This window comes from Grampus griseus (assembly GCF_964374135.1).
Source record: "Grampus griseus genome assembly, chromosome: 19".
In the NCBI taxonomy this organism is placed as follows: Eukaryota; Metazoa; Chordata; class Mammalia; order Artiodactyla; family Delphinidae; genus Grampus; species Grampus griseus.
Genome location: NC_139013.1, coordinates 10,201,759 through 10,227,983, shown reverse-complemented (window position 1 = coordinate 10,227,983; position 26,225 = coordinate 10,201,759). Strand labels below are relative to the sequence as shown.

The 26,225-nt window shown below is 55.5% G+C and overlaps 1 protein-coding gene across 1 annotated transcript; it reads left to right on the top strand.

The window, feature by feature from the left end:
* Positions 1–7,015: 7,015 nt before the first annotated feature.
* Positions 7,016–16,711, top strand: BCL3 (BCL3 transcription coactivator). Its single transcript, XM_082676681.1, has 9 exons — positions 7,016–7,479; positions 9,208–9,361; positions 13,666–13,774; positions 14,013–14,217; positions 14,323–14,411; positions 14,621–14,698; positions 15,309–15,476; positions 15,847–15,964; positions 16,102–16,711. Exons 1-9 carry the CDS (start codon positions 7,224–7,226, stop codon positions 16,287–16,289), a joined length of 1,365 nt encoding a protein of 454 aa, XP_082532807.1. The 5' UTR covers positions 7,016–7,223; the 3' UTR covers positions 16,290–16,711.
* Positions 16,712–26,225: the final 9,514 nt, after the last annotated feature.

The following is a 26,225-nucleotide window of genomic DNA, read 5'->3' as shown; positions in this document are numbered from 1 at the left end:
ATTATTATGGTGGCTTTTCCTAGATATGGGATTTTCTATGTACACAACCATGTCTTATGTGAATAAAGACAGTTTCAGTCCTGCAAAATAAATAAATAAATGAATTCAAAACTGTAGTGGTCAAGTGTGTATTCACAGGTAGTAAAAGGAAAGCAATAAAAGCATAAAAGAATGAGTTACCTTGGGCTTCCCCGGGGCGCAGTGGTTAAGAATCTGCCTGCCAATGCAGGGGATACAGGTTCGAGCCCTGGTCCGGGAAGATCCCACGTGCGGCAGAGCAACAAAGCACGTGTGCCACAACTACTGAGCCCACAAGCCACAACTACTGAAGTCCGTGCACCTAGAGCCCATGCTCCCAACAAGGGAAGCCACCACAGTGAGAAGCCCACGCACTGCAGTGAAGAGTAGCCCCTGCTCGCCACAACTAGAGGAAACCTGAGAGCCTCAACAAAGACCCAACGCAGCCAAAAATAAATAAGTAAAATTTTAAAAATCTAAAAAAAAAAAAGAATGAGTTACCTTGAGAGGAGGGAGAGGCAAGTGAGTTCTGAAGAGGCTTCTGAGGAAATGGCAGAACCATTTCTGAGCCTAACCGTTCACAAAATGGAACATTCTATGTCATGCAATTCTCCACATTATGGTCCATCATTTTAAAATATATATTCTTTTTCATCCCACGATTCCACACCTCTCCGTTCCTCAGATGACTTGGTTCTCCAGGGGCAAAATTCCTGAGGCTGGGGCAGGAGGGTGCGGTGAGAAGCCATAGAAGAGAATTTGGGATCTGAAACACACGATACAATTTGATTTTCCCAGAAGCGAGCGAATGTCCTGTGACCGTGTGACCACAGGAGGCCAAAGTGACAAGTTCAGAGGTGGGTAATGTCCAAAGGAGATGCCACAAGCCAACCCTCACTCCCACCTCCCACAGTAAGCCTGACAGTAAGAGGTCTCGTGTACCCCAGCTGTCACCAGCCAGCCCAGAGCCGGGGCTCCAGGGGACCAGCCCCAGTCTTTCAGATGTAGAAACCGAGCCTGCCCAGGGTTGAGCAGCTGGGAGGCTTCAGTGCAGTGATTTGCTCGCTCCCAGCCTGCGACCTGATTCCATGGGGCAGGAGGGGTAGTGAAGACACGCCCGCCCCATCCTCACTCTTGTGGGAAAGCGCTACAGGGCAGGGGTGACCCAGACTGGGACAGCGGTTGGGGCCAGGGAAGGTGAGTCCACCGGGGCCCCTGCTCAAATGAGGAAGGGCCTGGCGTGACCTGCTTTTCCAGGAGCCTGGGGAACTTTCGCAACTGTGTTTTTACGCTGTGGTGGCTGCAGGGGAGGTTGTGGCCTCGGGCTGGGGAGGCACCGATTTCCAGGGAAAAGGCCAGCTTTTCAGGGAAGGTGCTGTCCCTTCCTCAGAGATGGGCTCTGTGCTCTGCCCTGGGAAGGTGGGCTTGGGAAGGAGGGGGTTCATCCAGGGAGGGTCATCTATCTCAGGGAGTGGCTGGGCTGATGGGTGACGCAGACACCAGCTTCCTCCTGGGTAATTCATAGCTTGCCCTTCAATACCGGGGACGAGACGGAATCTCATTAAGTGCTCCTAGTAAGATGGCCGATTCAAGCTACACCACTCAGTGAGCTAGTCTGATGGAAGAGGCAGGACCCAGAGGGCCAGACCAGGCTCAGAGGGTAAAGCACTTGGCAAGGGCCACAGGGCTGGAAACGGGCAGAGTGGAAGGTAGACCCAGAGTCGATTCGTCTCACTCCTTACAGATGAGGATGACGGAGACAACAGTGCTGAAGGCGCTATTGCTAACTCACTGGATCCTCTCGGCCATCATGTTATCATCGCCATGACTCAGAGGGGGAAACTGAGGCCAAGAGAGATCAGACGCCACTCCAAAGCCACTCAGGCTGAGCTGATACTCACACTCAGGTTGTCTGACTCCAAAACCGATTGTCGTGGATGGGGTCCCCCAGACAGCAGATACTTACAATTAGGAAGGCAAAATGTTTATGAGAAAAGGGGGTGGGGGAAGCAAAATTGGGGAGGGGGAACATCAGGCCATGATGCCAGCCCCAGGGGGAGCCCCTGAAGCAAAGACTGCCCATGAGAGGAATCCCACAGTGGGTGGAAATGGCCAGACCCTCCGACCCTGCCTGGCTCTGTTAATGGCCAGAGGTTGCCCAGGAGACCGTGTCCCCAGTTGGCAAGCTGAGGCAGACCAAGTTGAAGGAGGCAACTGTTAGCCAACTGCACACCTGGCAGCTGGGCCACAAGTCCTTTCTTAAAAGAAGATCCAAGCAGCGCGCCTCTGTGGCAGCCCTCCCATACCCTATATTAATAACAGCAATTATTTGAAAATAACAGCTTCCATTTACTGACAACTTACTCCACGCCAGCCTGTGCCAACGTGTGTTCATTCATTTGACCCTCACGACCATCCTGTGAGATGTGTGCTGGTTTTACCCCATTTTATAGATGAGGAAACTGAGGCTCAGAGAGGGTAAGTCACTTGCCGAGAGTCACACAGCTGCTAAGTGGCAGAGCTGGGGTTTGAACCCACACAATTAAAGCATGAGCCCCATTTACAGATGAGGACACTGAGGCTCAGCATTATACCTCCTGACTGTCCACCATCAGCTCACTGGGACCCCTCTGCCCTACACCTGACCTTCCCAGAACCTGACCACCCCCCCTACCCCCGCCCAGGGCAGATGCTGATATCCACAAACCTCTCCCACCACATCGCCCCTGTCTGATCAAGGCAGTGAATGCCGGGGAGGGTGTCCAGTCTCAAAGCCCGCCTGGAGAGGATGTTGCAATCCTCTGACTCAGCAGAGTGCGTGCAGACCCAGCAAGAGGGAGAAAAGGGAAGATTAAGTCTTGGCCCAAGCCCCAGATGGGCTGATCCCGCCTAGTGCCAGGGATTCCAGTAGCCTCCAAGGCCCCAGGGTGGGGAGGAACCAGGAGGTGCAGGGCATGCTCCAGGAAGCTGGCCTGCACTCACCCCTGGGGGTGGGGTGGAGCCTCGGAGAACAGAGCTGCCTGCCAACCCGGGGTGGACTTGCAGCCCAGAGCCCAGACGGGAGGCTGTGTGACCTTGGGCAAGTCCCTTCCCATCCTGATCACCATCTCTGTTTTCCTCTGTCTGCAAAATTCACTTGCTCTCCCCAAGCCTCTCTTAAAGCTAACTTGATTCCTTCCTGCTGCAATGTGACCTTCCACTGGCTCAACCCTCCCTGGCCTGCAGAAGAGCACTGTAGGGAGAGTGTAGACCCCAGGGCCCGTGACCTTGCCTCTCCTGTGCCTGAGTTTCCCCATCTAAACCATTTCTTCCCAGGAAGTGTCTAGAATTAGAGCCGAGAGGGAAGGCCTGTGGTCTCTGGGACCCCTCCCAGGTAAGTGGTGCAGGAACCAGGATGCTGGGGTCACAGAGACCTGGTTTAAAGACATGACTCCCCCTGTCTCTCACATTTCCCTAGACAGTGACTTCACTCATTTGTGCCTGTTTCTTTCTCTGTAAAATAGGGATTTTCGTTGACTTTTCCTCACAAGGTGTCAAGAGAATGAAGTGGGTCAGTTCCTAGTGGGAGCTCAGCTAGACTGAATATGTCCATCTTGTCTCATCTCTGGGTGGAAAACGGTGACAAGAAAGACCTGGCCTGGTGGGTGAAGGCAGGCAACGTGGAGACGAGAACAGATATCATTCATTCATTCAGCCATTCATTCTGCACACCTGGTCTCAATCTGCTCAGCAGTCCTGAGAGGCAGAAACTGTTATCATCCCCAACCATAAAGTCACGACAAAGGCACAGAGAGGGAAAGCTACCTATCCAAGGTCACACAGCCAGCACATGGCAGAGCCAGGGCTCCAACCCATGTCTCTAAGCCCAGCATGTTGAATCCTAATTTCCTCAATGAAATGGGTCCTGCCGTTGAAAATCTGGGTTAACTGATAATAATAATAATCATTGTTATTATTCCTATGCCAAGTTATAACAGGAAGAATGACAATCGCCGTTACGCTGTATTGAGCACTTCATAATTCAGGACCTACAGAATGGAAGCGTATTTTCTTGGTTTAGTCTGTTTTATAAATGAGGAAGCTGGGAGTCCGTAAGGTTAGATAACTGCTGCAAGTGACAAAGCTAATGAAAGCCCGAGACAGGACTTATACCCAGGTCTCAGTCAGAAGCAAAGAGGAGAAGGCCCAGGAATGAAGCCAAGAGGAACTTAGGGTCTGACCAGCCCAATCTTCTCCTCTTAGGAGGAACTGAGCTCTCCCCCACCCCGACCCCACCAAGAGCAAGGAAGCTGTCCCAGGATTGCAGCCTTCTAGCTAGGACTTCATTTCCCTCTTGGGACCTTGAACAGGTATAATCGTGGCCCTTCCTCCCCCAGGGACGTCTGGGGAAGGACAAGGGGAGAAGAAGCAGTAGGAGGCAGGAGATCTGAACAGGTACAAAGGGTGGCCTGTGTGAGGGAAAGTGGTTAGACACCAGGCAGGACTTCCGGGCCTTCTCTGGGAAGTTTCTGGGACTCATCCAGGGGCCGCCCCTACCGGTGGGGGACCTCCAGAGCTCAAGGCCCAGAGAGGGGAGACCCTGGTCCTTCCCACTGAGGGCACAGGGGGCAAGGGGAGAAAGGAGGGGGGAACCATCCTGGTTCCTCATCCTCCGTTCCCGACACTGGAGGGAGGCAGCTGTGGGAGCTGGGACTTTCCTGAGAGCAGAAGATTCTGGGAAATCAGAGACAGCTGCGGGGCGGTGCTGACTCCAGGCCTCCCTTCTCCTCCCCCCGCCACCCTCAGACCCTCTTCAAACCTCCTCTTCCCTCAGAGCTTTCATCCTCCAACCGCCGCCCCCACTCTCTCCTCTTCCCTCAGAGCCACCGTCCTCACTTGGTCCTTCTCAGACCTTCTCCTTCTCCCTCAGACCCTCACCTCCTCCCTCAGACTCTTTTATCCCTCCTCCATCCTCAGACTCAGAACCCCCAGCGCCCTCTCTCTCAGCCCCTCCAAGCCCCTGTGGGCCGAGCGCAGACACCCCCTTCCCCCTATCTGGGCCCACAGCCATTTCTCCACCGGCCGCAAGGGAGCCCGGGAGTGGGAGGGCCTTGGGCAGCCGTCCAGCACCACTTCCTAGGGCCATCACCTTGACGAGCCCCGCTGCTCCGAGGCTCAGCTGCCCTCTGTACAGCAGGGCAGTGCTCTACATCCCAGCCCTCCCCTGTGTTTGAGAGTCCCGGGAGGTGAGGGCTGGGTAGGCGGGGACCCCAGACTTACCACCCTAATTCCCTCACCTTTTCCCTTGTAGCCACAACTCTGCGGGCAGGGGGTGACATCAGTCCCATTTTCCAGAAGAACAAACTGAGTCTCAAGAGAAATGACCTGTCTCAGGTCCACTGTCAACAAGGGGTGGAAGTGGGACTTGAACCCAGGTCTTGCCCCCAGATGCTCTCCCATTACAGGCGGCCGAGGGGGAGATCCAAAGAGGCAGAAAGGAGAGAAGGGGGAAAAGGGTGAGGCTTCTGTCAGCCCACAGCTGCTCCTCACATCCCGGTTAACGATCCACTGGGGTGGGGCCCCAGTCTCGGGCAAAGTCCCTTCCTGAGAACCGGGGGCCCACACCCATTTTCAGGGTCCCAGGAAGGGGAGACGAGGCGCAGCCAGAGATCGGGAGACAAAAATATGGGACGGGGCTGGAGACACAGAGAGGGAGGCCAGGGATGAAGAGGCAAAGACATGAGGAGACACACAGAACCAGGGAGACCCTGCGAGCCGCCTGGACAGACCCGAGGTGCAGCACCCATTCCCTCGCCCCCTTAGGTCCCCAAAGCCTTCCGCTCCGCCTCCGGTAACTCCGTGACCGGCACTCAACCCCAGCGACGGCCCCGCCTCCAGGGAAATCCGGGAAAGCCCCGCGCGACTGGGGCCCCTCCCCGGGGCGGGGAGAAGGGAGGCCGGGGAGGGGACACGGGAGAAGCCCGCCTCTGCCCTTCCCTCCCCCCGCTTACACCACCCCGCCCAGCCGCCCGCAGCTCCTGCCTGCCTCTGAGTCATGCCCCCAACCAGCCTGGCCTGTTCCCCACCCACCAACCCCACCCGGGATGGGAGCGGGACGTGGGGCAGAAGGGGAGCCAGACGGCCCCCGTCTCCTGGGCCCGGGCTTTGGTCGCTGTGACTCTGGTCTTGCGGCCCTGCGGCTCTTGCTATGTCCCCGTCTCCCTCCTCCTTAGTCTCTCACGACCTCCATGCCCCTTTCGCCACGTCTCTTTCTTTCTCTGTGCATCGAGGATTCCCGGAGCACCCACCCTGTGCCCAGCGGCTCCGGCTGGGTGCAGGGACCCCGCCGGGAAGAAACACGTTCACTGTTTCCTTGCGCACTCCCCACCGAACACCACCCCCAACGAAGTTCAGACCCAAAGCTGAGGAGGCACAGGAGGAGGCAGAGATGGGGGCAGGGCAGGCTGAGGGATAGTGCCTGGGCGCCTGCGGAGCGTAGTCCCTACCCCGGGTGCGTCTTTTCGCTCCCACAAAGGAGGAAACGGCTCACAGAAGGGAAGCGCCTGGTCAAGGTCACCCAGCGAGGAAGTAGGAGTAGGGAATCGAACCCGCGTCTTAGCGACCCCAGGGCCTCAGGGAATTGCCTCCCTGGAGGAGAGGCTGACAGCAGACAGCACTCGAGTGACAGAGAGATGGTGAGGGAAGCAAAGAGACGATAGAGACAGAGACACTGAGAACAGAGACACAGAGATAGAGAGACATCTATCCAGACCCGAAAGCCAGACAGAGATACAGAGGCCTATAGCGAGAAAGACAAAAAAGCGGAGACGGAGCCTGACGCCCGCAGCCGCAGGGGTGGAGACCCCGCAACCCGCGACCCCGCCTTCTTCCCACCCACCCCCCGCCCCACGCCAAGACCCGGCCGCTCCGGGCGCCGCGGGGCTGGGAGGGGGCGGGCGCGGGGCGCGGCGCGGGCGGGGCGCTCTGCAGGCTGCACCGCGGGACGGCGGGAGCGGCGGCGGGTCCAGGAAACCCCTGGGGCGGACGGGTGGCCCCGGGGGGGCCGGGGGCGGGGAGGCAGGCTGTCGGCACCGCCCGGGCCGACAAAAGTCCCTTCAGTTCAGCCGGCAGCAGGGGAAGTCCCGGCGCTCGGCGCAGCCACCCTCCCGTGCCGCCAACCCAGCCGCACTCCGGCCGCCCGCTCGGCCGCCGTCCCCGGCGGCCCCATGCCCCGATGCCCCGCGGGGACCATGGACGAGGGGCCTGTGGACCTGCGTACCCGGCCCAAGGCCTCCGGACCCCCAGGCGCCGCGCTGCCGCTCCGCAAGCGCCCTCTGCGTGCGCCCTCCCCGGAGCCCGCCGCCCCCCGCGGCGCTGCGGGCCCCATCGTCCCCCCGGATCCCCTCCGCGGTGGCTTAGACACGCCAGCGGTGCCTGCGCCCCCCCACGGCCTGGCCCGGCCAGAAGCAATTTACTACCAGGGTGAGTGGCTTCCGCGAGTCATGGCCGGGTGGGGGCCAGGCAGTGCAGAGGGTCACTACCGGAGCCAGGGGCAGAGCTCCGACGTAATATACGGGGCCTCGGGCAGCTGAGGGACAGAAGCCAAGGTCCCAAGGGCACAGATATGGGGTTCCTGGGGAGCTGGGCGCACAGCCTGAGGTCCCAGGGGTGCAGGTATGGGAGCTTCAGGGAGCAGTGCCTTGGGACACAGGTATCGGGGCTGTAGGAAGGCTGGGTGTCAGGGGGCCCTGAGGGATAGAGCCCAGGGTCCGAGTGCCACATATAGGGAGCTAGGAGACAGTGCCCAGCAGTACAGAAATGGGTTCTCAGGGAATCAAGCCCCAGGAACACAGAATTATAAACTCTTCAGAACCCAGATATCTAGGGTTATAAGGAAACAGCACTTGGACCCAAGAAACTGGGGTCTTGGCATCCCGAACTATATGTGGGGTCAAAGGAAGTCAGGGGCACAGAGACTGGGGTTCTAAGGAGACAGATATTAAGGATCCCCGGACGTCAAAGTCTCGGGAACCAAGATATCGGGAGACGATGGGAATTAGGAGAACAGCGTTGGAGTTCTGAGCACCCCAATATCTGGGATCACAAGGACCCAAGGAGACCGATCCAGATACCAGGGGTCCTTAAGGAGCCAGCAGGCCAGAGATCTGCGGTTCTGAGCACCCAGTTCTGTGTGCCTGCAAGTGACCAGTGTCTTCGCTGGGGTCACAAGGTCAGGTGGCCTTAGGGGGCTTGGGCTCAGTCTAAGAATTGGGGGCAGGACTGGGGAGTTCTGGGACTCAAGGATTTAGAGCCAGGAAGAAGGATTCAGGGGTCTCTGGGCAGAAGGCCTCAGGGTGTCAAGGCCTGGTATTGGACATGCAAGGACCAGGAAACTTGGGGGTTCAGGAATGGGAACCCCCAAGGACCAGGAGATGACAGAGAAGGCCAAAACCCATTTTCCGGATCCTGTCTTCATCCCTGACCTCCAGGATGGGGTGGCCCCTCCCACAGCTGTGCCCACCTCACGATCTCGGAGTGACCCTCAGAGCTGCAGAGACCCCATGCCTAGTGCCTCCAGACCTTTGCCCAGTTTCTGTACCTTCCACCCCCTCAGAGTACAGCTTCAAGCTGTGCATCAGGAGGCCGGTCACAGCCTTCTCCTTTTTTCCTATTCCCCCGATGAGAACCTGGGCCTCAGTTTTCCCCATCTGTGTGATGGGTGGATATGGATTTGCCTGCTACCATGGTCCCTTCCAACACTTTGATCTGAACATGTTTCTGGCAGCACTCCCTCTCCCCAAACTCCGTACACATTCACCCCACACCCTACATCCAGTGCTTCATCCATCCTTACATCCCTCAGCCACAAATTCACTCAGCAAACAGGCCCTGAGGTCCCCCTGCTGAGTGATGATGGGGGTTCAGTCCTTAAGGGACTCTCTGCCTAGTGGGAGATGGGGCATCAGACACAAGTAAAGATGTGACAGTGACAGTGTCCAGGGCTGGGGCGGGGGGTGGGCTGGGGGAAGCTGCGGGAGCCCAGAGGAGGGATGCGGTAGAGGAGTTTGTCTTGCACCTTGAGGACTCAGTAGGAGATGCAAAAGGGACCTGGGAAAAAGGGCAGGTGACACGCAGTAGCGAAGGCCGGGAGGTGGGGGGTGGGTTGAGGATCTGTAGGCTTGGTCTCACGCATGTCCTTTCTCTGCCCAGGACCTTTACTGTCCCTGTACCCCACCTCAACAATGGGCTCCCCCTTTCCTCTGCTGAACCTGCCTACACCCCTGTACCCCATGATGTGCTCCATGGAACACCCCCTGTCAGCTGACATCGCCATGGCCACCCATGCGGACGAGGACGGAGACACGTGAGTGACAGTCCCCCATTCATGGAGGGCAGTAGGGAGTGGGGAGACCAACCTTCCACCCACCTCACCCACCCACCACAGCACAGGGGCACTCAGCGTGGGCTTTCAAGTTACCTGCACCTGAGTTAGAACCCTGTCTCCACCGCTGTGTGACTCTGAGCAAGCCCCTTTCCCTCTCTGGACCTCAGTTTCCTCTTCTGAAAAATTGGGCACCCTGAGAGCACTTACCTCCCAGGACTGTTTTTGGAGCAGTGGGCTTCAACTGTTTTATCAAAATCCCAAAATGAGGAAGACATCTCACTGACCAATTTATTCTACGAACTATACATGTTAAACTCCTAGCACTGAGCCTCGCAGATTGCCTGTTCCATATGTATTAATTACTGGTATTATTATCATTATTGCTTTTTACTAAACCCAGCACACACACGCACATATAAACTTGAAATAAAAATTGCACAGAACAAAACAACACTCACCCTTACGACTTGGGATCTACTTTGGGATTTTCTATTCTAGTCTTATGTCATGGTTTCCTGGTCATAGCCCACTAAATTAACTTGACGACTCCTTAAGTTGACTTCCCAAATCTCATGGTTTTATCATCTGCCGTTTGAGGGGCCATGCTTCCGAGCAGCATGAAGCTGCTGAGAAATCCTGCACGGGAGGGCCTAGCACACAGTAAGCACTCGATATACTTGACCGCCATGGTTATTGTTATTCTATCGACCTCGGTTTGAATCTCAGCCGGCCACTTTCTCACCCCTCTCTACCTCAGTTTCCCCCTGTAAAAACAGGAAGCATAAGATGAGGGTCTCTGTGAGGCAGAAATGAAATGATTTCTATAAAGCGATTGTCTGGGAATGGGGTTTGGGGACTGGAAACCACAGGTGGAGATGGGATGGACAAGCCTATTTCTACAAGGAAAGGGGGGGGCCTCCACCACTGGCTCCTGGGTGTTCACATCCTCGAGCCTCAGTTTCCCTATTTGGAAATCCGGGCTCATAATCACAATTAGGATTCAGTGCAGTGATGTACGTACATACAGTGCATAGAACGGAGGGGGGTGCACACGGTAGGTGCTCAGTACATGGGAGCGGCTTTTGGTTGGTTGAACAGAGCTCCCAGGGTTGTCGTGGACTTATCCTTGTGAACCCAAGCAGGAGGAAGTGCCTGAGATATACATATACAGGGCTCGGTAAAGCTAGTTCCCGCCCACTCTGGGTACGTCTGGGGTCATCAGTGAAATAGATTTAATTTGTATCCGTCCCCAGGGGTGATTTGTTTGCAACCTGTGAAAGCAGGGTGCAGAGGCGACCTGGCACACCAGTCTCCAGCCCCACACCCCAGCCGCCCTCCCCGCCCTCCCCGCTCTCCCCCAAAGCAAACACTTCTGCCTCAGCTGCCTGTTGGGGGAAATCCCTTCCCGCAGAACCTGACCGCAGCCCAGCTGCTCTGCCTCCCCCACGTCAGCACCCGTCACTCACTCACAGCCTCCCCCTCCTGGCGCTCCCTCTAACCTTAACCCCTTCCGCTGGGGCCGAGACTTTACCGGAATGGGCAGCAGGCACAGGCCAGGCGGGGGCGCGGGAGGGGGGACACGCTAGGTCTGGGTCCCCGGAACGGCAAAGCTATGGTTGGGAGGCTGAACTTCTAGGGATTCAAGGGAGTAAGATCTCAGGGCATTCGGACAACCTCCCCACCCCCCACCCCCACCCCCCGCCACCAAGAAGTCAGGAGGCACTGGGGAGATGGAAGTCTGGGTCTCCAAGAGAGGGGGGAACGCGTTCTGAGTCCCAGAGAGCAGAGGTTGGGGGACTGCCTTCCGTGACCCCTGAGCGGGTAAGGAGCAGCGGGCAGGGCAGCTTGGGGATCTAGAACTCGGAGGGAAGGGGAAAGTTCGTATCCGCAATGAGTTAGGGCACCGTATTCCCGGGTCCCAAGAGATCTTGGGGATGGATGCCAAGATGTGGGGGTTAGGGAGCCAGCTGGAGTCGGAGCCCTGGAGGGTGGAGTTCCAGAGGGGTCCTCTGGCTGGAGAAGTTGGGGCCCTTACCCCCAGGGTAACTAGATCGCTTTGGATTAGGCTCCCCTCTCCGCCCTATTCGAGGATGGAAGTTGGGGTGTCCGGGTGGCCGGGGTAGATCCCCGACGGGACAGGCTTCCCTCCCCCGGGAGCAGGAAGCGGAGCCCCGCCCAGCAGACCTGTTACTGGAAGTCCGAGGGCTGGGCCGCCCCTCCCGTCCCCACTTCCTCCAGCCCCGCCCCACCCCCTGCGGCCCGCGCGTTTATGGGAACTCAGGCCTGGACGGTTTCTCTGAAATAATTTTCTCCCTCTGCCCTCACTTAACCCCTCCCGCCCCGAAGGGGACCCAGGCCGGGCGTCCTGGGAGATGCAGGGAGGGGAGGGAGCCCTTCCCAAGGGGGCCCTGGCCCAGCTCCGACCCCTCCCCCAAGATTTCTTTTTAAATTTGGCTTTCTCGGCCCAGGATCCAGGTTCAGCGTTACACCTGCATAATCTCCTACTGGGAGATGGGCGTTCTTGTAGGCTATACTTTACGGAGGAGAAACCCGAGGCTGTAAAGGGCTGCCTAGGCGCACAGCTAGAGAGACTTGTAACGCAATTTGCAGCGCCGGCCTACTCAGCCCCGGCAGAGCCTCCAGGGCTGCAGGATTTCTCTGCCTCCAGTACCTAGGGAGCTGGATTCTAGCTGCAGATTCCACAATTGGGAGAACCGCGGTTCACCTCTCTTAGCCACACTCTGGTTCGTCAGCAAGCAGTGGTGGGTGAGAAAGAAGTTGCTCTAGAAAATGGCCTTTAAAGAAAGGTTGTAGGGACTGTGTACCTCCAGTCAGCCTTGTGCCCTCAGCGCTAATGTCCCCCACCCCATACAGTGGTCCCAGATTGCTCTCAGCTCTAAATGGCTCTTCCAGGTTCGGGGCCCTGGGAAGGGGCAGGAAGTTTATTGGAAAGTGTTATCCAGATCAGCGCCTACAGAGATGGAGGAAGCAGGACTGCGCACAGAGAGAATTTGAGCTGCTACGTAGTTTCATCAGGGCCTCAGTTATCCCACAGGGAATGTTGCAGCTGGAGTGGCCTTCAGAGTTGGGGCCAGAAGCCCAGGACTTCGACACCCACACGGACCAGTCACTGGATGCCATTGGGTGGCATCTACCCACCTCACCCCCATGACCTGGGCAAGCAGCTCTTTTCAGCGGAGGGTAATTCCCAGAGAGAGCTGAGAGCTGACAACCTTCCCAGAAGCTGAGGGAATGAGTCCTTCAGTCCAGAAGTGGTGTGTGTGGGGGGGACCTGGGTTGCGCAGTCCAGCTTCCCAAACAGTGACTAGTTTGTCCCATCTCCCTTCTGGGCAAAATACATACTCTTGGGATGGAGGCTGACCGTGATCTCCAGTCACCACTGATGGAGACCTTGATGGTGGTATCGAGTTCATCCCCACCCATTCCACAGATGAGAAAACTGTGGCCTTGAGTGGGGTGGGAATGTGGTTACCAGCTTCAAGGATGGCCAGGGATCATTGAGAGGGACTCATCTATTCAGAGCGTGTTTGTGGAGCACCTGCTCAGCGCCAGCCGCTGTCCTAGGCACTGGGCAGTGATGGAAGCACACCAAACGCTCTACCCTGGTGGAGTTGACATTCTATCGGGGGAGATTCAGACAGGAAACAAGTAAAGTGTACCACATCAGGTGATGAACTGGAGGAAAATAAAGCCGGGGGTGGGGGAGGGAGCCGCTGCTGTACCATTTTCGCAGAGGCCCAAATGAGGGGAGCTAGTCCCGCAGGTATGGGGGGAAGACTCTTCCCAGCAGAGGGAACAGCCAGTGCAAAGGCCTAGGAGGCAAGCATGCTTGGTATGTTTGAGGAACACCAAGGAGGCTAGTGGCCAGAGTGGGCTGAGGAGAGTGGACAGAGATGATATCAAAAGGAACTGAAGAGCAGGAAACAAGATCACACAGGGCCTGTGGGCCACGGTGAGGACTTTACTCTGAGGATTCTGTGCAGAAAAGGGGCATGACCTGACTTAGGGTCTAAAAGGGTCCCTCTAGCTGCTATGTGAGGGACAGACAGTAGAGCAGGATGGAAGCAGGGAGGCCAGCGAGGAGGGGACAGTCCAGGAGGGGAGATGGTGGTGCCTGACAGGATGGAGGGAGTGGGGGTGGGGAGCAGTTGTTGGATTCTAGAGACACTTCTGAAGTATCCTAGGCATTTTGGAGTTAGCACTGCTGAGAGTATGGGCTGAGAGGTGACCAGCCTCTAACGCCTGTGATCCTCCACCCCCAGGCCACTCCACATTGCGGTGGTGCAGGGCAATCTACCAGCTGTGCATCGGCTAGTCAACCTCTTCCAGCATGGCGGCCGGGAGCTGGATATCTACAACAACCTCCGGCAGGTGCGGCTGGGGGCCTGGGGACCTGGATCTAATGGGAGAGGGGTCTGGGAACCCGGACTCCTGTTTCCTACGGGAAGAAAAGCTGGGGGCCCTGACTCTTGAATCTGAGGGACGAGGTGCTCCAGATTTCTGGTTGCTGCCTAAGACTACAGCTGGGGGTCAGGACTCAGGAATTCTGAGGAAGGCAGGACTGGGACGCAGGGCAGGGAACGGGTCCCTCACAGTCTCTGTTCCCCAGACACCGCTACACCTGGCTGTGATCACCACTTTGCCGTCTGTGGTCCGGCTCCTGGTGATGGCCGGTGCCAGCCCCATGGCACTAGACCGTCACGGCCAGACGGCAGCGCACCTAGCTTGCGAGCACCGCAGCCCGGCCTGCCTGCGGGCCCTGCTGGACAGCGCGGCCGGGGGCACCATGGACCTGGAGGCCCGCAATTACGACGGTGAGCATCTTCCCCGGGCGCGGGGTGGGGCTGTCCGGCAGGACCTGGAGTCCTGAGGCTGCAAAGCCCCAGGCCCAGGTTTAACTGAGCCTCCCTCTCCTTCAGGGCTCACCGCCCTGCACGTGGCCGTGAACACCGAGTGCCAAGAAGCGGTGCTGCTCTTGCTGGAGCACGGCGCGGACATCGACGCGGTGGTGAGCGCGATTGGGCCGGAGGAGGGGCCAAGAGGAGCGGAGGGGCGGGGCCAACGGGGCGGGGCTTGGGTGGGAGAGAGCCCGAATGGGTGGGGTGGGGCTTGAAGAATCTAAGGGGATTGAGATGCTGGACCCAGCGGTTAGGATGCGGGCCGCCGGCTGTTTGGGCAGTGCTAGGAGACGCTTAAAGCCTTCCCGCCCTGCCGCAGGACATTAAGAGCGGCCGCTCCCCACTCATCCACGCCGTGGAAAACAACAGCCTTAGCATGGTGCAGCTGCTGCTACAGGTGGGTAAGGCCCCTGCCCGTGGCCTCTCGCCCACCCTTTCCTCTGACACCACCCGGCTGTCGCCCCATCCCTGCCACCGACGCCGCCTTCCAGTTCTGGCTCTTGCTCTTGCTGCGCTTCCAGCCCCGACCTTTCCTTCTAGGCTTCGTTCTGTCAGCCCTAGGACTTCACCCCTCCAGGCTACGAACTAGTCCCGGGTCTTCTCCCATCTCTCCTCCGGCCCCAAAACGTCCCAGGCCCCAACCACCTAGAGTCTTGCTGACCCTGCCTTCCGGCTTTGGCCCTGTCCCCGCGCTGTCCTTCCTCCCCGACTCCGTCCAGGATCAGGCCCAGACTCTGGACCCTTCCCTTCTCTGACTCCGCCCCTGCTTTGGCCGGGGCTGCCGAGTCCAGCTCTGGTTGATTCGGCGCCGCCCCTCCAATCCCGCTCTGTCCCGCCTTTGTTTCCAACTTCTACCCTTCTATCACCCAACCCCGATCTGGCCCCGCCCCAGGTTGTGATTCCCACCCTCACGCCCGGCCCCGCCCCTCACTGTAGCCCCGCCCCCTGGGTTCCGCCCCCCCACCGGGACTTCGCGGTGGTCCTGACCCGCGCCTCCTCGCCTGCAGCACGGCGCCAACGTGAACGCGCAAATGTACTCGGGCAGCTCGGCGCTGCACTCGGCGTCAGGCCGCGGGCTCCTCCCGCTCGTGCGCACGCTGGTCCGCAGCGGCGCAGACAGCGGCCTCAAGAACTGCCACAACGACACGCCGCTCATGGTGGCGCGCAGCCGCCGGGTGAGTGAGTGTGCGCGCTGGTGGCGGCGGGGGTTACAGGGGTTTCAGGGGTGTCTGTGCCCGAGCGCCGGTCCTCGCGGATGTGACAGGTGAGTGGGCACGTGCGTGCAGGGGATGCGGCGGTGGGCGTGTGCGCGTCTGTGCCAGGGCGTGGAGGCGAGCCGGTGAGCCTGAGGGCGTGGGTGTGAGTTCTAGACAAAGGAGTGACTGAGGCACAAAGAAAGGAAGTGACTTGTCCCCCTGCACGTACTGAGAAAGAGGCGGTGCTCCCTGAGCTAGGAGACCCCGTGAGCCAGGAGAGATGGAGAGAAGCAGGGCTGTGTGGGCAGGGGTGGCCTGGTGATGACCCCACCCCCGCATCGCCCCGCAGGTCATCGACATCCTGAGAGGGAAGGCCACACGGGCTGCTCCTGCATGCCAGCCAGAGCCCTCCCCTGACCGGAGTGCCACCACCTCCCCTGAGAGCAGCAGCCGCCTCAGCTCCAATGGTGAGAAACCGGCTCCCAACTTCCAGCAGCCCAGCTCCGCCCTCCCTCAGAACCCAGGAGTGGGGGTCCCCAGCCCCCTTCCCCCTGGATCCAGCCTCTCGCTCTCCTCACCCCTCCTCTCTCTTCTCTTCCCACAGGTCTTCTGTCAGCATCACCACCCTCCTCGCCCTCCCAGTCTCCCCCCAAGGACCCCCCTGGATTCCCTATGGTTCCCCCCAATTTTTTCCTTCCTGCCTCATCTCCACCGACCTTCCTGCCCTATGCCGGGGTCCTCCGAGCCCCTGGCCGGCCGGTGCCCCCCTCCCCAGCTCCAGGAGGTAGCTGAGAGGGATGGGGGGGCAGATCTCGGACTCATGAGGAGGGACCTCGCTGCCCTATGGGGTCGGCCCTCCTGGAAACTGTGAAGATCTCACTCTGCCCCCCCCCCAATCTTCTGGACCAGGATTTGCACAGAGGCACATATATTTACCCATAACCGCCCCCCTCTTCTCAGCATGGATATGCCCCCATCTCGTCCCCACCCCGAGCCCGGGACTCTTACCCTATTATTCTCAGGCACCGGTCTCCCATCTGGAACTTCACCCAATCATTCATTTCCTTCTCCTCTCCCAGAGCTGGTGGAACCAAGGAACAGCCCTCCCCTCTGGCCTTTACCCAGTTCAGTAAGGAGAGAGAGATGGGCTGTAGCCAGGCACTGATATCAATGTAAATTATTAGGCTTTTTGGTTGAATTTCTTTTGTAATAAACTATTTTTGTACCATATCCCTGGCTTTGCTAGGCCTCTTTCATGAGGAGGTCTGGAGGAAGTGTGTTTGTGTGTGTGCCCACCTGGGTGCTGTATCCAGCTGACTCTGTGTGAGTCTCAGGCTGACAGTGACATGTGTGGGCGACTCTAGGACTTACGGTGTGTTGTAAATGCTCTGTCATTGTGTCACTGTGCCATTGTTTCTGGGGACGACGTGAAGTGTGACATCTTTCCAGAGGACCCTGTTGGATTCCATAGTGCCTGTGTGTGTGTGTGTGTGCTTCTGAAGGATTCTGCGGTTTGTGGGTCCCTGTGTACCACAGCTGGTTCCCCCCAATTGTGTACCTGTGGTAAGCTGTTGATGCCAGTTGCCTCTGGGTCTCCGTGCGTGTAGCATTTGTGAGTGTTCCTAACGTTGAGACCTGCGGTCATTGTGTGATTGTTTCTATGTGACTGCCTCGCTTGGTGTGTCACATTTTGATTCAGTGGCTCCAGGGCCCCCCTGACATACATATATATTTTTGACCGTCTGGACGCGTCTCTTACGTATCAGTCAGGGTTTGCATTCATTTCCCGTTACCACAGTAACAAAGCACCACAGATTCAGCAGCTTAAAACAGCACAGATTCATCCGCTTGTAGTTCTGGAGGTCAGAAGTCCAAAATCAACTTGACTGGACCAAAGTCAAAGTGTCAGCAGAGCTGGTTCCTCCTGGAAGCTCTAGAGGAGAATCTGGTCCCTCGCACTATCCAGCTCCCAGAGGCCGCCTGCATTCCTTAGCTCATGGCCCCTTCCTTGTATCACAGCACCTTCTTGCTTCTATCCGTACATCTACTCTGATCTCCCGTTTCCCTCTTAGGAGGACCCTGTGATTCCCCCAGGTGCCCACAGATAATCCAGGATAACCTCCCCCATCTCAAGACCCTTAACTTCCTCACAGCTGCCAAATCCCTTTTGCCATATGAAGTAACATTCACAGAGTTCCAGGGGTTAGGATGTAAATATCATCGGAGTCTCTATTCGATCAGAGAAGCAACATCACTAAGCGGTGGGTATATGGATAAGTGATTTGTTACAGGGATTTGCCCGTTGGGAAGGGAAGATGGATGTACAATGGGGGGGCAAGGACACGCTGGACCCCCCAGGAAAGGGCTGGACCCCATGTCAGCCCCCAGTGCCTCCAGCCTTGGAGAAAGGGGTGTCCTTTGGGAGAAGCTGGCAACCTTGGTCCCATTCTATTGGTCTTCTTGAGTGACCATGTGTTTGTGTTTCCGAGTGATGCTGAGTGTGGGTTTTTCAGTCTGGCGGGCCCTCCTTGGGCCTCTGGGTCTTTGTATGTCTTGGTGATTGTGAACATTTCTGCTGCGGTGACTCCACAACATGCTGTATCTGTGGGGCCCACTGCCTTAACGTCTTCCTAGGAGACACTGTTGCGTCTAGGCTAGGGGTGTGTGCGTGTGTGTACACACACGCACACACATCCATGTACACGCACTTCTGGGGCAGCTCTGACTGGGTAGCCCAATTTTTTTTTTCTGTACGCGGGCCTCTCACCGCTGTGGCCTCTCCCGTTGTGGAGCACAGGCTCCGGACGCGCAGACTCAGCGGCCAGGGCTCACGGGCCCAGCCGCTCCGCGGCATGTGGGATCTTCCCGGACCAGGGCACGAACCCGCGTCCCCTGCATCGGCAGGCGGACTCTCAACCACTGAGCCACCAGGGAAGCCATGTGCCAGTGCTTTTGATGCTGCCTCTGGGCTATGGTGTCCCTAGAGCTGCCTGATTTGGAAGACATGTTGGTTTCCTAGGGCTGCTGTAACAAATGACCACAAACTAGATGGCTCAAAATGAATTTATTCTCTCACAGTTCTGGAAGCCAGAAGTTCAAAATGAAGGTGTCGGCAGGGCCACACTCCCTCCAAAGGCTCTAGGGGAGGATCCTAGGTGGCTGCTGGCATTCCTTGGCTTGTGGCTGCATCTCTCCAATCGCTGCCTCCATCTTCACATGGCTTCCTCTGCAGTGTGTCTGTGTCTTCTCTTCTGGCTCTCATAAGGACAATTGTCACTGGGTTTAGCCCTAAACCCACCCAGGTAATCCAGGATGATCTCATCTTGAGATCCTAACCTTAAGTGCATCTGCAAAGACCCTTTTTCCAAATAAGGTCACATTTAAAGGTTTTGGGGGGTAAGGATGGGGACATATCTTTGTGGGAGGCCACCGCTCAACCCACTACAGAGGGTGACTGTTGGGCCCTGCAAGCAGCTGTGTGTGAGAACTTCCCACGTGATAATCCCACCACATGAGCAAGGTCATGTGCAGTGACTGTCTCTCCAGCAGACCATGAGCCCTGGGAGGACAGTTTCCTCCTGCTGCCCTACCCACAGCAGCCAGCACACTGCCTGGCACGGAGCAGACCCCTGAGAAGTGATGGCGGAATGAGTGAGCCTCACCCACTCCCCATTGCATTATGGTGTCTGTGATTCTTTGTGGCTGTGTCTGGTCCCCTGTCACACTGTGTGACCAGTTTGGGAGCAAATATTAGCAGCCATGTATTGACCATGATGGTACCCATATTCCAGATGAGAAAACTGAGACTCAGAGAGAGCAAGTTGCCCATCCAAGGCCAGGTCTCCTGCCTCCTAGACCCACGCTCATAGTCGCTGGGCCCTCTTGACTCACAGGAAGGTTGTATGTGGTTGTGCCTATTATTCTGTGTGTGCACACGCATGTGTGTGTGGAAAGGCTGCAAGATTACAGGTGGTGTGTCGTTGAGAGCACGGGCCCCGGAGTTAGAACTGAGTTCGAGTCCAGCCCTTCCATTCCCTAGCCATGTGACCTTGATCAGGCGACTTCAGGCCCCGAGCCTCCAATAATGCCCACGTCTGAGGGCTGATGGGTTGATGAGGATTTGATGAGAGTGTAGGTGCCAGCCCCATCACCAGCCTGGAGTGTGTGTCAAGATCTCCTTGTATCTGTGGGTCCAGACTGTAGGTGATGTGCCTCTTTGTGTGTGAGAAACTATCCCCCGGTTCAGAAGCTGAACCCGGCCCTGACCTTGGTAACTTACTTCTCTAAAACAAAGGATCTGGCCTCTCCACACATGGAAACCCCCTCTCAGCTTCCTGACCTTGGGACTGGGCACGTGTCCTTCCACACCCGGCCCCCTTCCCCTGAAGAAAGACTCGAAGGAGAGGGGAGAAGGGCTATATAGAGGGTCTCCAGTCCCCCCCCCAGCCCTCCCAGAATTAAACACCCCCCTTAACCACCACCACCAAGAACTGTTCTCATCTGTGAAAGTCCTTGCATTCTAGAGCCAGAAGTCATACTTTCAATGCATTGCTCCAGAGGCCCAGCCTCTGTTGCAAAGTTTCACTTGTTATCACCACCCTGAGTAAACCCAGATGCTCAGTCAGAGAATATCTCTTTCAAGCGCTTGCATGAAATCTGCCAAATCTTAAATGTGGGTGCTGTCCCCCCCAAAATGCTTTTAAAAGCATAAGAGCTAAACAGAGCACATCCGCTGGTTCGCTGTGTGAGCAGACCCTCAAGTCAGCCACACCTCCATTTTACAGAAAGGGAAACTGACGCCCAGAAAGGGGAGACACTGACCTGGTGGGTCGGTGAGTCCGGGATTCCATAATTCACCTTCACCAAGCAAAGGAATTCATCACCAAGAATGGGATGACAAACATCGTGTACCTTCTGATACCATGCACTGAGAAGGACACCGCATCACTTTTCTAATATTCCTGCCACCAGAATCTGATCACAAGGAAATGTCAGACAAACCCAAATCTAGACACCTTACCAAAGAGCTAAGAAGTGGCCTGTGATTTATCGAAAACGTCAGCTTCATGAAACACAAAGATAGGCTGAGCGGTTGTACCAGACTGAAGGACAGTATAAAGACATCAAAACTAAATGCAGGACTTCCCTGGTGGCTCAGTGGCTAAGAATCTGCCTGCCAGTGCGGGGAACACGGGTTTGAGCCCTGGTCCGGGAAGATCCCACATGCCACGGAGCAACTAAGCCCGTGCGCCACAACTACTGAGCCTGCGCTCTAGAGCCCGAGAGCCACAACTGCTGAAGCCCACGCGCCTAGAGCCCGTGCTCTGCAACAAGAGAAGCTACCACAAAGAGAAGCCCGCGCTCAGCAATGAAGACCCAACGTAGCCAAAAATAAATAAACTACAAAAAAAAAAAAAAACCTAAATGCAACACATGATCTCAGATTGGATCCTGGACTGGAAAAAATGGTTTGCTATGAGGATAATTTGGGGACAACTGGTGATTTGAATATAGGCTGCAGTGTTACATGCTAGTATTGTATCACTGTTAACAGTCCTGCTTCTGATAACCGTACTGTGACTGTGTAAGAGAATGTTCTTGTACGTGGAGATACACATCGGAGTGTTTAGGAGCAAAGAGGTAGAATGTCTGAAACTTAACTCAAATGGTTCGAGGGAGGGGGAGAGCAAATAATAAAGCAAATTGACAAATTGTTAACGATTGATGAGTCTGGGTAAAGGGTATACAAGAAACCTTTGTCCTATTCTTGCAACTTTTCTATAAGTTTAAAATGTTTTCAAAAAAGAAAAGAACGCTTGCAAATTGCAAGTCATTGTTTTAAGGCTCTGTGTTTCTAAGAGGATTTAAGTCTGTGCATGCATCTGTGCTCAGAGCTTGCGGAGTTGGGAGTGTGAATTTGCTGCCTCAGGCTCTGCTTTGGGGTATGACACGGGCTTTAGGGTGTGTTAAGGTCTCGGGGTGTGGCCAGGGTCTTGGGGGTGTGGGCAAAGTTTCAGAGGCGTGGCCTGGATGAAGGACAGGCCATATCCTGGGGTGTGGTCAGAACCTTGGGGCGTGGCCAGATTCTCAAAGGTGTGGCCAGGGTCTGCGGGCAGGGCCTGAGAAACTCAGTTCCCAAGGGAGGAGGTAAATCTGTGCTTAGTGCGCCCTCTTGTGGCTACCCTGGGGTCCGGCCTCCACTTTGTATAAACAGTTTTATTAAATATAATGTATATAGCCTACAATTCAACTATTTAAAGTGTACAATTCAGTGGTTTTGGTGAATTCAGAGAGTTGTGAAATCATCACCACAATCAATTTTAAAACATTTCTTCATCCCCAAAAGAAACCCCCTGCCCATTAGTAGTCACTCCCTATTTCCCCCTAACCCCCTTCCTTCAGCCCTAGGCAATCCCTAATATTCTTCCTGTCTCTATAGGTTTGCCTATTCTGGACATTTTATATAAATTGAGTCGTACAATATGTGGTCTTTTGTGACTGGCATCTTTTACTTTAGCATAAAGCTTTTGAGGTTCATCCACGTTGTAGCCTGTATCAATATTTCACTCCTTTTAATGGCCAAATAATATTCCATTATATGGGAATACTGCGTTTAATTTACCCATTTATCCATTGTCATTTGACGGGCATTTAAGTGGTTTCCACAAATCTTTGTGTGGATATATGTTTTTAGTTCTCTGTGATATATATACATAGGCATGGAATTCCAGGATCATACAATGACTCTATGTTTAACATTTTGAGGAACTACCAAACCGTTTTCCAAAGCAGCTGCACCATTTTACATCCCCACCAGCACTGTCTGAGAGTTCCAGTTTCTCCACAGCCTCTCCAATACTTATTATTGTCTGTCCTTTTGATTATAGCCTTCCTGGCAGGTGTGAAGTGGGATGTCCTTGTGGTTTGGATTTTCATTTCCCTGATAATGTTTTTCAGTATCTTTTCTTATCATCCACTGATTTTTTAAAATAAATTTCTTTATTTTATTTACTTATTTTTGGCTGTGTTGGGTCTTCTTTGCTGCGGGCGGGCTTTCTCTAGTTGCACCGAGCGCGGGCTACTCTTCTTTGCGGTGCGCGGGCTTCTCATTGCGGTGGCTTCTCTTCTTGCAGAGCATGGGCTCTGGAGCGCAGGCTCAGTAGTTGTGGCGCACGGGCTTAGTTGCTCCGCGGCATGTGGGATCTTCCCGGACCAGGGCTCGAACCCATGTCCCCTGTATTGGCAGGCGGATTCTTAACCACTGCGCCTCCAGGGAAGCCCTCATCCACTGCTTTTGTATCCACTTTGCAACTATATGAACTCTTAACCAGTTTGCCGTATTTGGCACAGTTTTTTTTAATTAAAGCGTTAACGATATCGTAGTCCCATTGTATCCTCAGAGTCCATCTTTTTCCTTCGACATGTCCTGCATTTAATGCTCAACATTACCACTCATGGTTTCATACTATTATCACATACGATGCATCCCCCAATAATATAGAGCATTGGTTTTGCAGGTTTTCTTTTCTTTTCTTTATTTTTTGGCCATGCTGTGCAGCTTGTGGGAGCTTAGTTCCCTGACCAGGGATTGAACCTGGGTCCTCGGCAGTGAGCGCATGGAGTCCTAACCCCTGGACCGCTAGGGAATTCCCTTTGCAGGTTTCCTTACCTGGTATAAACAACATTGTGTTGTACTAATCCTTCTGCACTTGCTTTTTTTTTTTTTTTTTTAACTTATTGTATTAATTTCCTGTTGCTGCTGTAACAAAGGACCACAAACTCAGCGGCTTAAAACAACAAATTTGGGCTTCTCTGGTGGGGCAGTGGTTGGGAGTCCGGCTACCGATGCAGGGGACACAGGTTTGTGCCCAGGACCAGGAAGATCCCACATGCCGCGGAGCGGCTGGTCCCGTGAGCCATGGCCGCTGAGCCTGTGCGTCCGGAGCCTGTGCTCTGCAGCGGGAGAGACCACAGCAGTGAAAGGCCCGCGTACCGCCAAAAAAACAACAACAACAAATTTATTCTTTCAAAATTTTGGGGACTAGGAGCCCCAAACCAATGTGCTGGCAGGGCTCTGCTCTCTCTGAAGGCTCTAGGGGAGGGTACTTCCTTGCCGCTTCCTAGCTTCTGGTGTTTCCCAGCAATCCTTGGCTTATACATGCATCACTCCAATCTCTGCCTCTGTCGTCCCATGGCTTTCTCCCTGTGGGTGTACCTGTGTCTGTGTCCAAATTTCCAGTCGTATTGGATTTAGGGACCACCCTAATTCAGTATGACCTCATCTTAACTCGGTTACACCTACAAAAACGCTATTTCTGGGCTTCCCTGGTGGCACAGTGGTTAAGAATCCTCCTGCCAACGTAGGGGACACGGGTTCGAGCCCTGGTCGGGGGAGATCCCACATGCTGCGGAGCAACAAATCCCGTACGCCACAGCTACTGAGCCTGTGCTCTAGAGCTCCCGAGCCACAACTGCTGAGCCCGCGTGCCACAACTACTGAAGCCCGCGCGCCTAGAGCCGGTGCTCCGCAACAAACAAAAGCCACCACAATGAGAAGCCGGTGCTCCGCAACAAGAGAAGCCACAGCAGTGAAAAGCCTACGCACTTCAAGGAAGAGTAGCTCCGCTTGCCACACCTAGAGAAAGCCTGCTCACAGCAACGAAGACCCAACACAGCCAAAAATAAATGAATAAAATAAATTAATTAAAAAAAAATTTTTTTAAAAACTATTTCCAAGTAAGGTCACATTCATAGGTTCCAGTGGACACAAATGGGGGAGGGGTACTGTTCAACACAGTACACTCATCATTACGTTTTTACGAGTCAGGTTGTTGGAATGTGTGTCCAGTTCATTCACTTGAACTGCTCTGTGGGAGTCCTTTGTGAACGGATACCACAATGCATTCATTGCTTCTGATGATGGACACTTGCCCTGTTTCCAGTTTTCTCCATTTCCGACAAGGCTGCAATTAACATCCCTGAACACGTCTCTTGGAGTTTCTTAGGGCAGTATTTTACAACCTGCCCGACAAGATCCATTAGTGGGTTGTGAAATCAATTTCGTGGGTTGCAAACACAATTTTCCCTTTGATGAAATTCAATTAAATTGAATAGAAGATACGAGAGCGCATGCACAGAGTCGGGGTAAGGATTGCCCTGTGAAACTTGTTTGTTTCAGGTGTATAACGTCCCAGTGTGAGCAAAAGCGTTTACAAGCCAGGGCTCTGAAGGAGGTAGCTGGCAATGGCCTTGCCCTGCCAAGGCTTTGACGGATCCTGTCAAGTTATTGTCCGACCTAATTTGTCCGTTTACACTTCCATCAGCTCCTGGTCAACACTTGGTATCGTCAAAACTTTGAATTTTTGCCAGGCCAGTGGGTTTTCATCCTGTTTCGCGGAGGTGGAAACTGAGGCTCAGAGGATGCAGGAAGGCAAGGAGCTGGGAGGCAGACCCCTCCATCCCGACGGCAAAGCCCGGGTCTTCGCTTAGTCTGAGACGTAAATTCGAAGATTCCACAAGTTAAGGATTCTCGGGTTCTGAGAGATGGGGGATGGGGGCTGAGGAGGAGGGTGGGGTGCAATGGGAGCCTCATCTCTCATCCCTCTCCCCCTGCTACCTCAAAGAGTTTTTGAGAATTCAGTGAGAAAATGTAAAGCCTGACGCGCAAGGACCGACAGAGAGTGAATGTTTAATAAATGTTAGCTATTACTATTATTCTCTGATTGGAAATTCTCTAGGTACGTGCATATTTGTAATCAGAACTTGGCCAGTCTCCTGGCCGGGGCGTGGCCAGGACGCCCAGGGGCGTGGCCTGGATGCCTTGGGGGCGGAGGGACGGTCCGGCCCACAACGCCCCCCGCGCCGTGGCCGCCCAACGCACAGCCCTGGCTGGGGAGATGCTACAGGTGGCGCGGGTTGGGGAGAGAACCACGTCTCTCCAGCCCTGCGCTGAGCAGCCGCGCCTGGGCCTCAGCATTCATGAACCCCATCTTCCCACCTCATCCCCTGAGGACCCAGAAGCCCCCACCTCCTTTGGAAATCTGGGTGTCTCAACTCCAGCCCGATTTTTCGCAGGCCCCTGCTGTGGGGACCCAGGAATTATGTCACCAAATTCCTGCTCCCTCAGACACCCTTCTCCCAACTCCTGCTCTTAGGGGACCCACGGGTCTGGGCACGCTGTGTTCCTTCTCAGGGACAGAGGGATCACAATATTTCCCTAACATTTCCTCCTAGAAAGTTCAGCTCTCTGACCTTTAATCCCATGCCACGACCCATGACCCAAACTTTGAGCCACGACCCAGGAAAGCCACGTTCCAACCCCATCCCCTTCAGGGTCTGGGTAGCTAAATTCCCAGCCCCACTCTCGCCCCCAACAAAAGTCCTAGGTTTCCCCCAACCCCTCCTCCACTGCTATCTTGGGACCCAGTCCTCAGCCCTTCCCAGAAGGGGCCCAGGCATCTACCTGCGATTCCCACCCATTCAGGAAGTCCTATCGCCACCCACCAAAGCCACCCCATCCGGCTTTTCTTTGGGGATCAGACGTTTGAACCCCATCTCTAAGGAACCCAGTTGCCAGAGTCCCCAGCCCCCGCCCCCTTTGGACACACAGGTACCTGCAGTCCCCTCCCGGGTTCTCCAGGGCCCGCCCTCACCTGGCCCGCCTCGTCCCGCCCCCACCTCGGGCTGGGCGGGGCCGCGCCTCTCCCAGCCACTCGCTCACCTCCTCCG

Excerpts from the sequence above, each read along its gene's own strand:
- BCL3 (XM_082676681.1), top strand. The coding sequence starts at position 7,224 with ATGCCCCGATGCCCCGCGGGGACCATGGACGAGGGGCCTGTGGACCTG. Across the intron at positions 9,362-13,665 it reads GCGGACGAGGACGGAGACAC|GCCACTCCACATTGCGGTGG; the intron begins GTGAGTGACAGT and ends CTCCACCCCCAG. Across the intron at positions 14,699-15,308 it reads TGGTGCAGCTGCTGCTACAG|CACGGCGCCAACGTGAACGC; the intron begins GTGGGTAAGGCC and ends CCTCGCCTGCAG.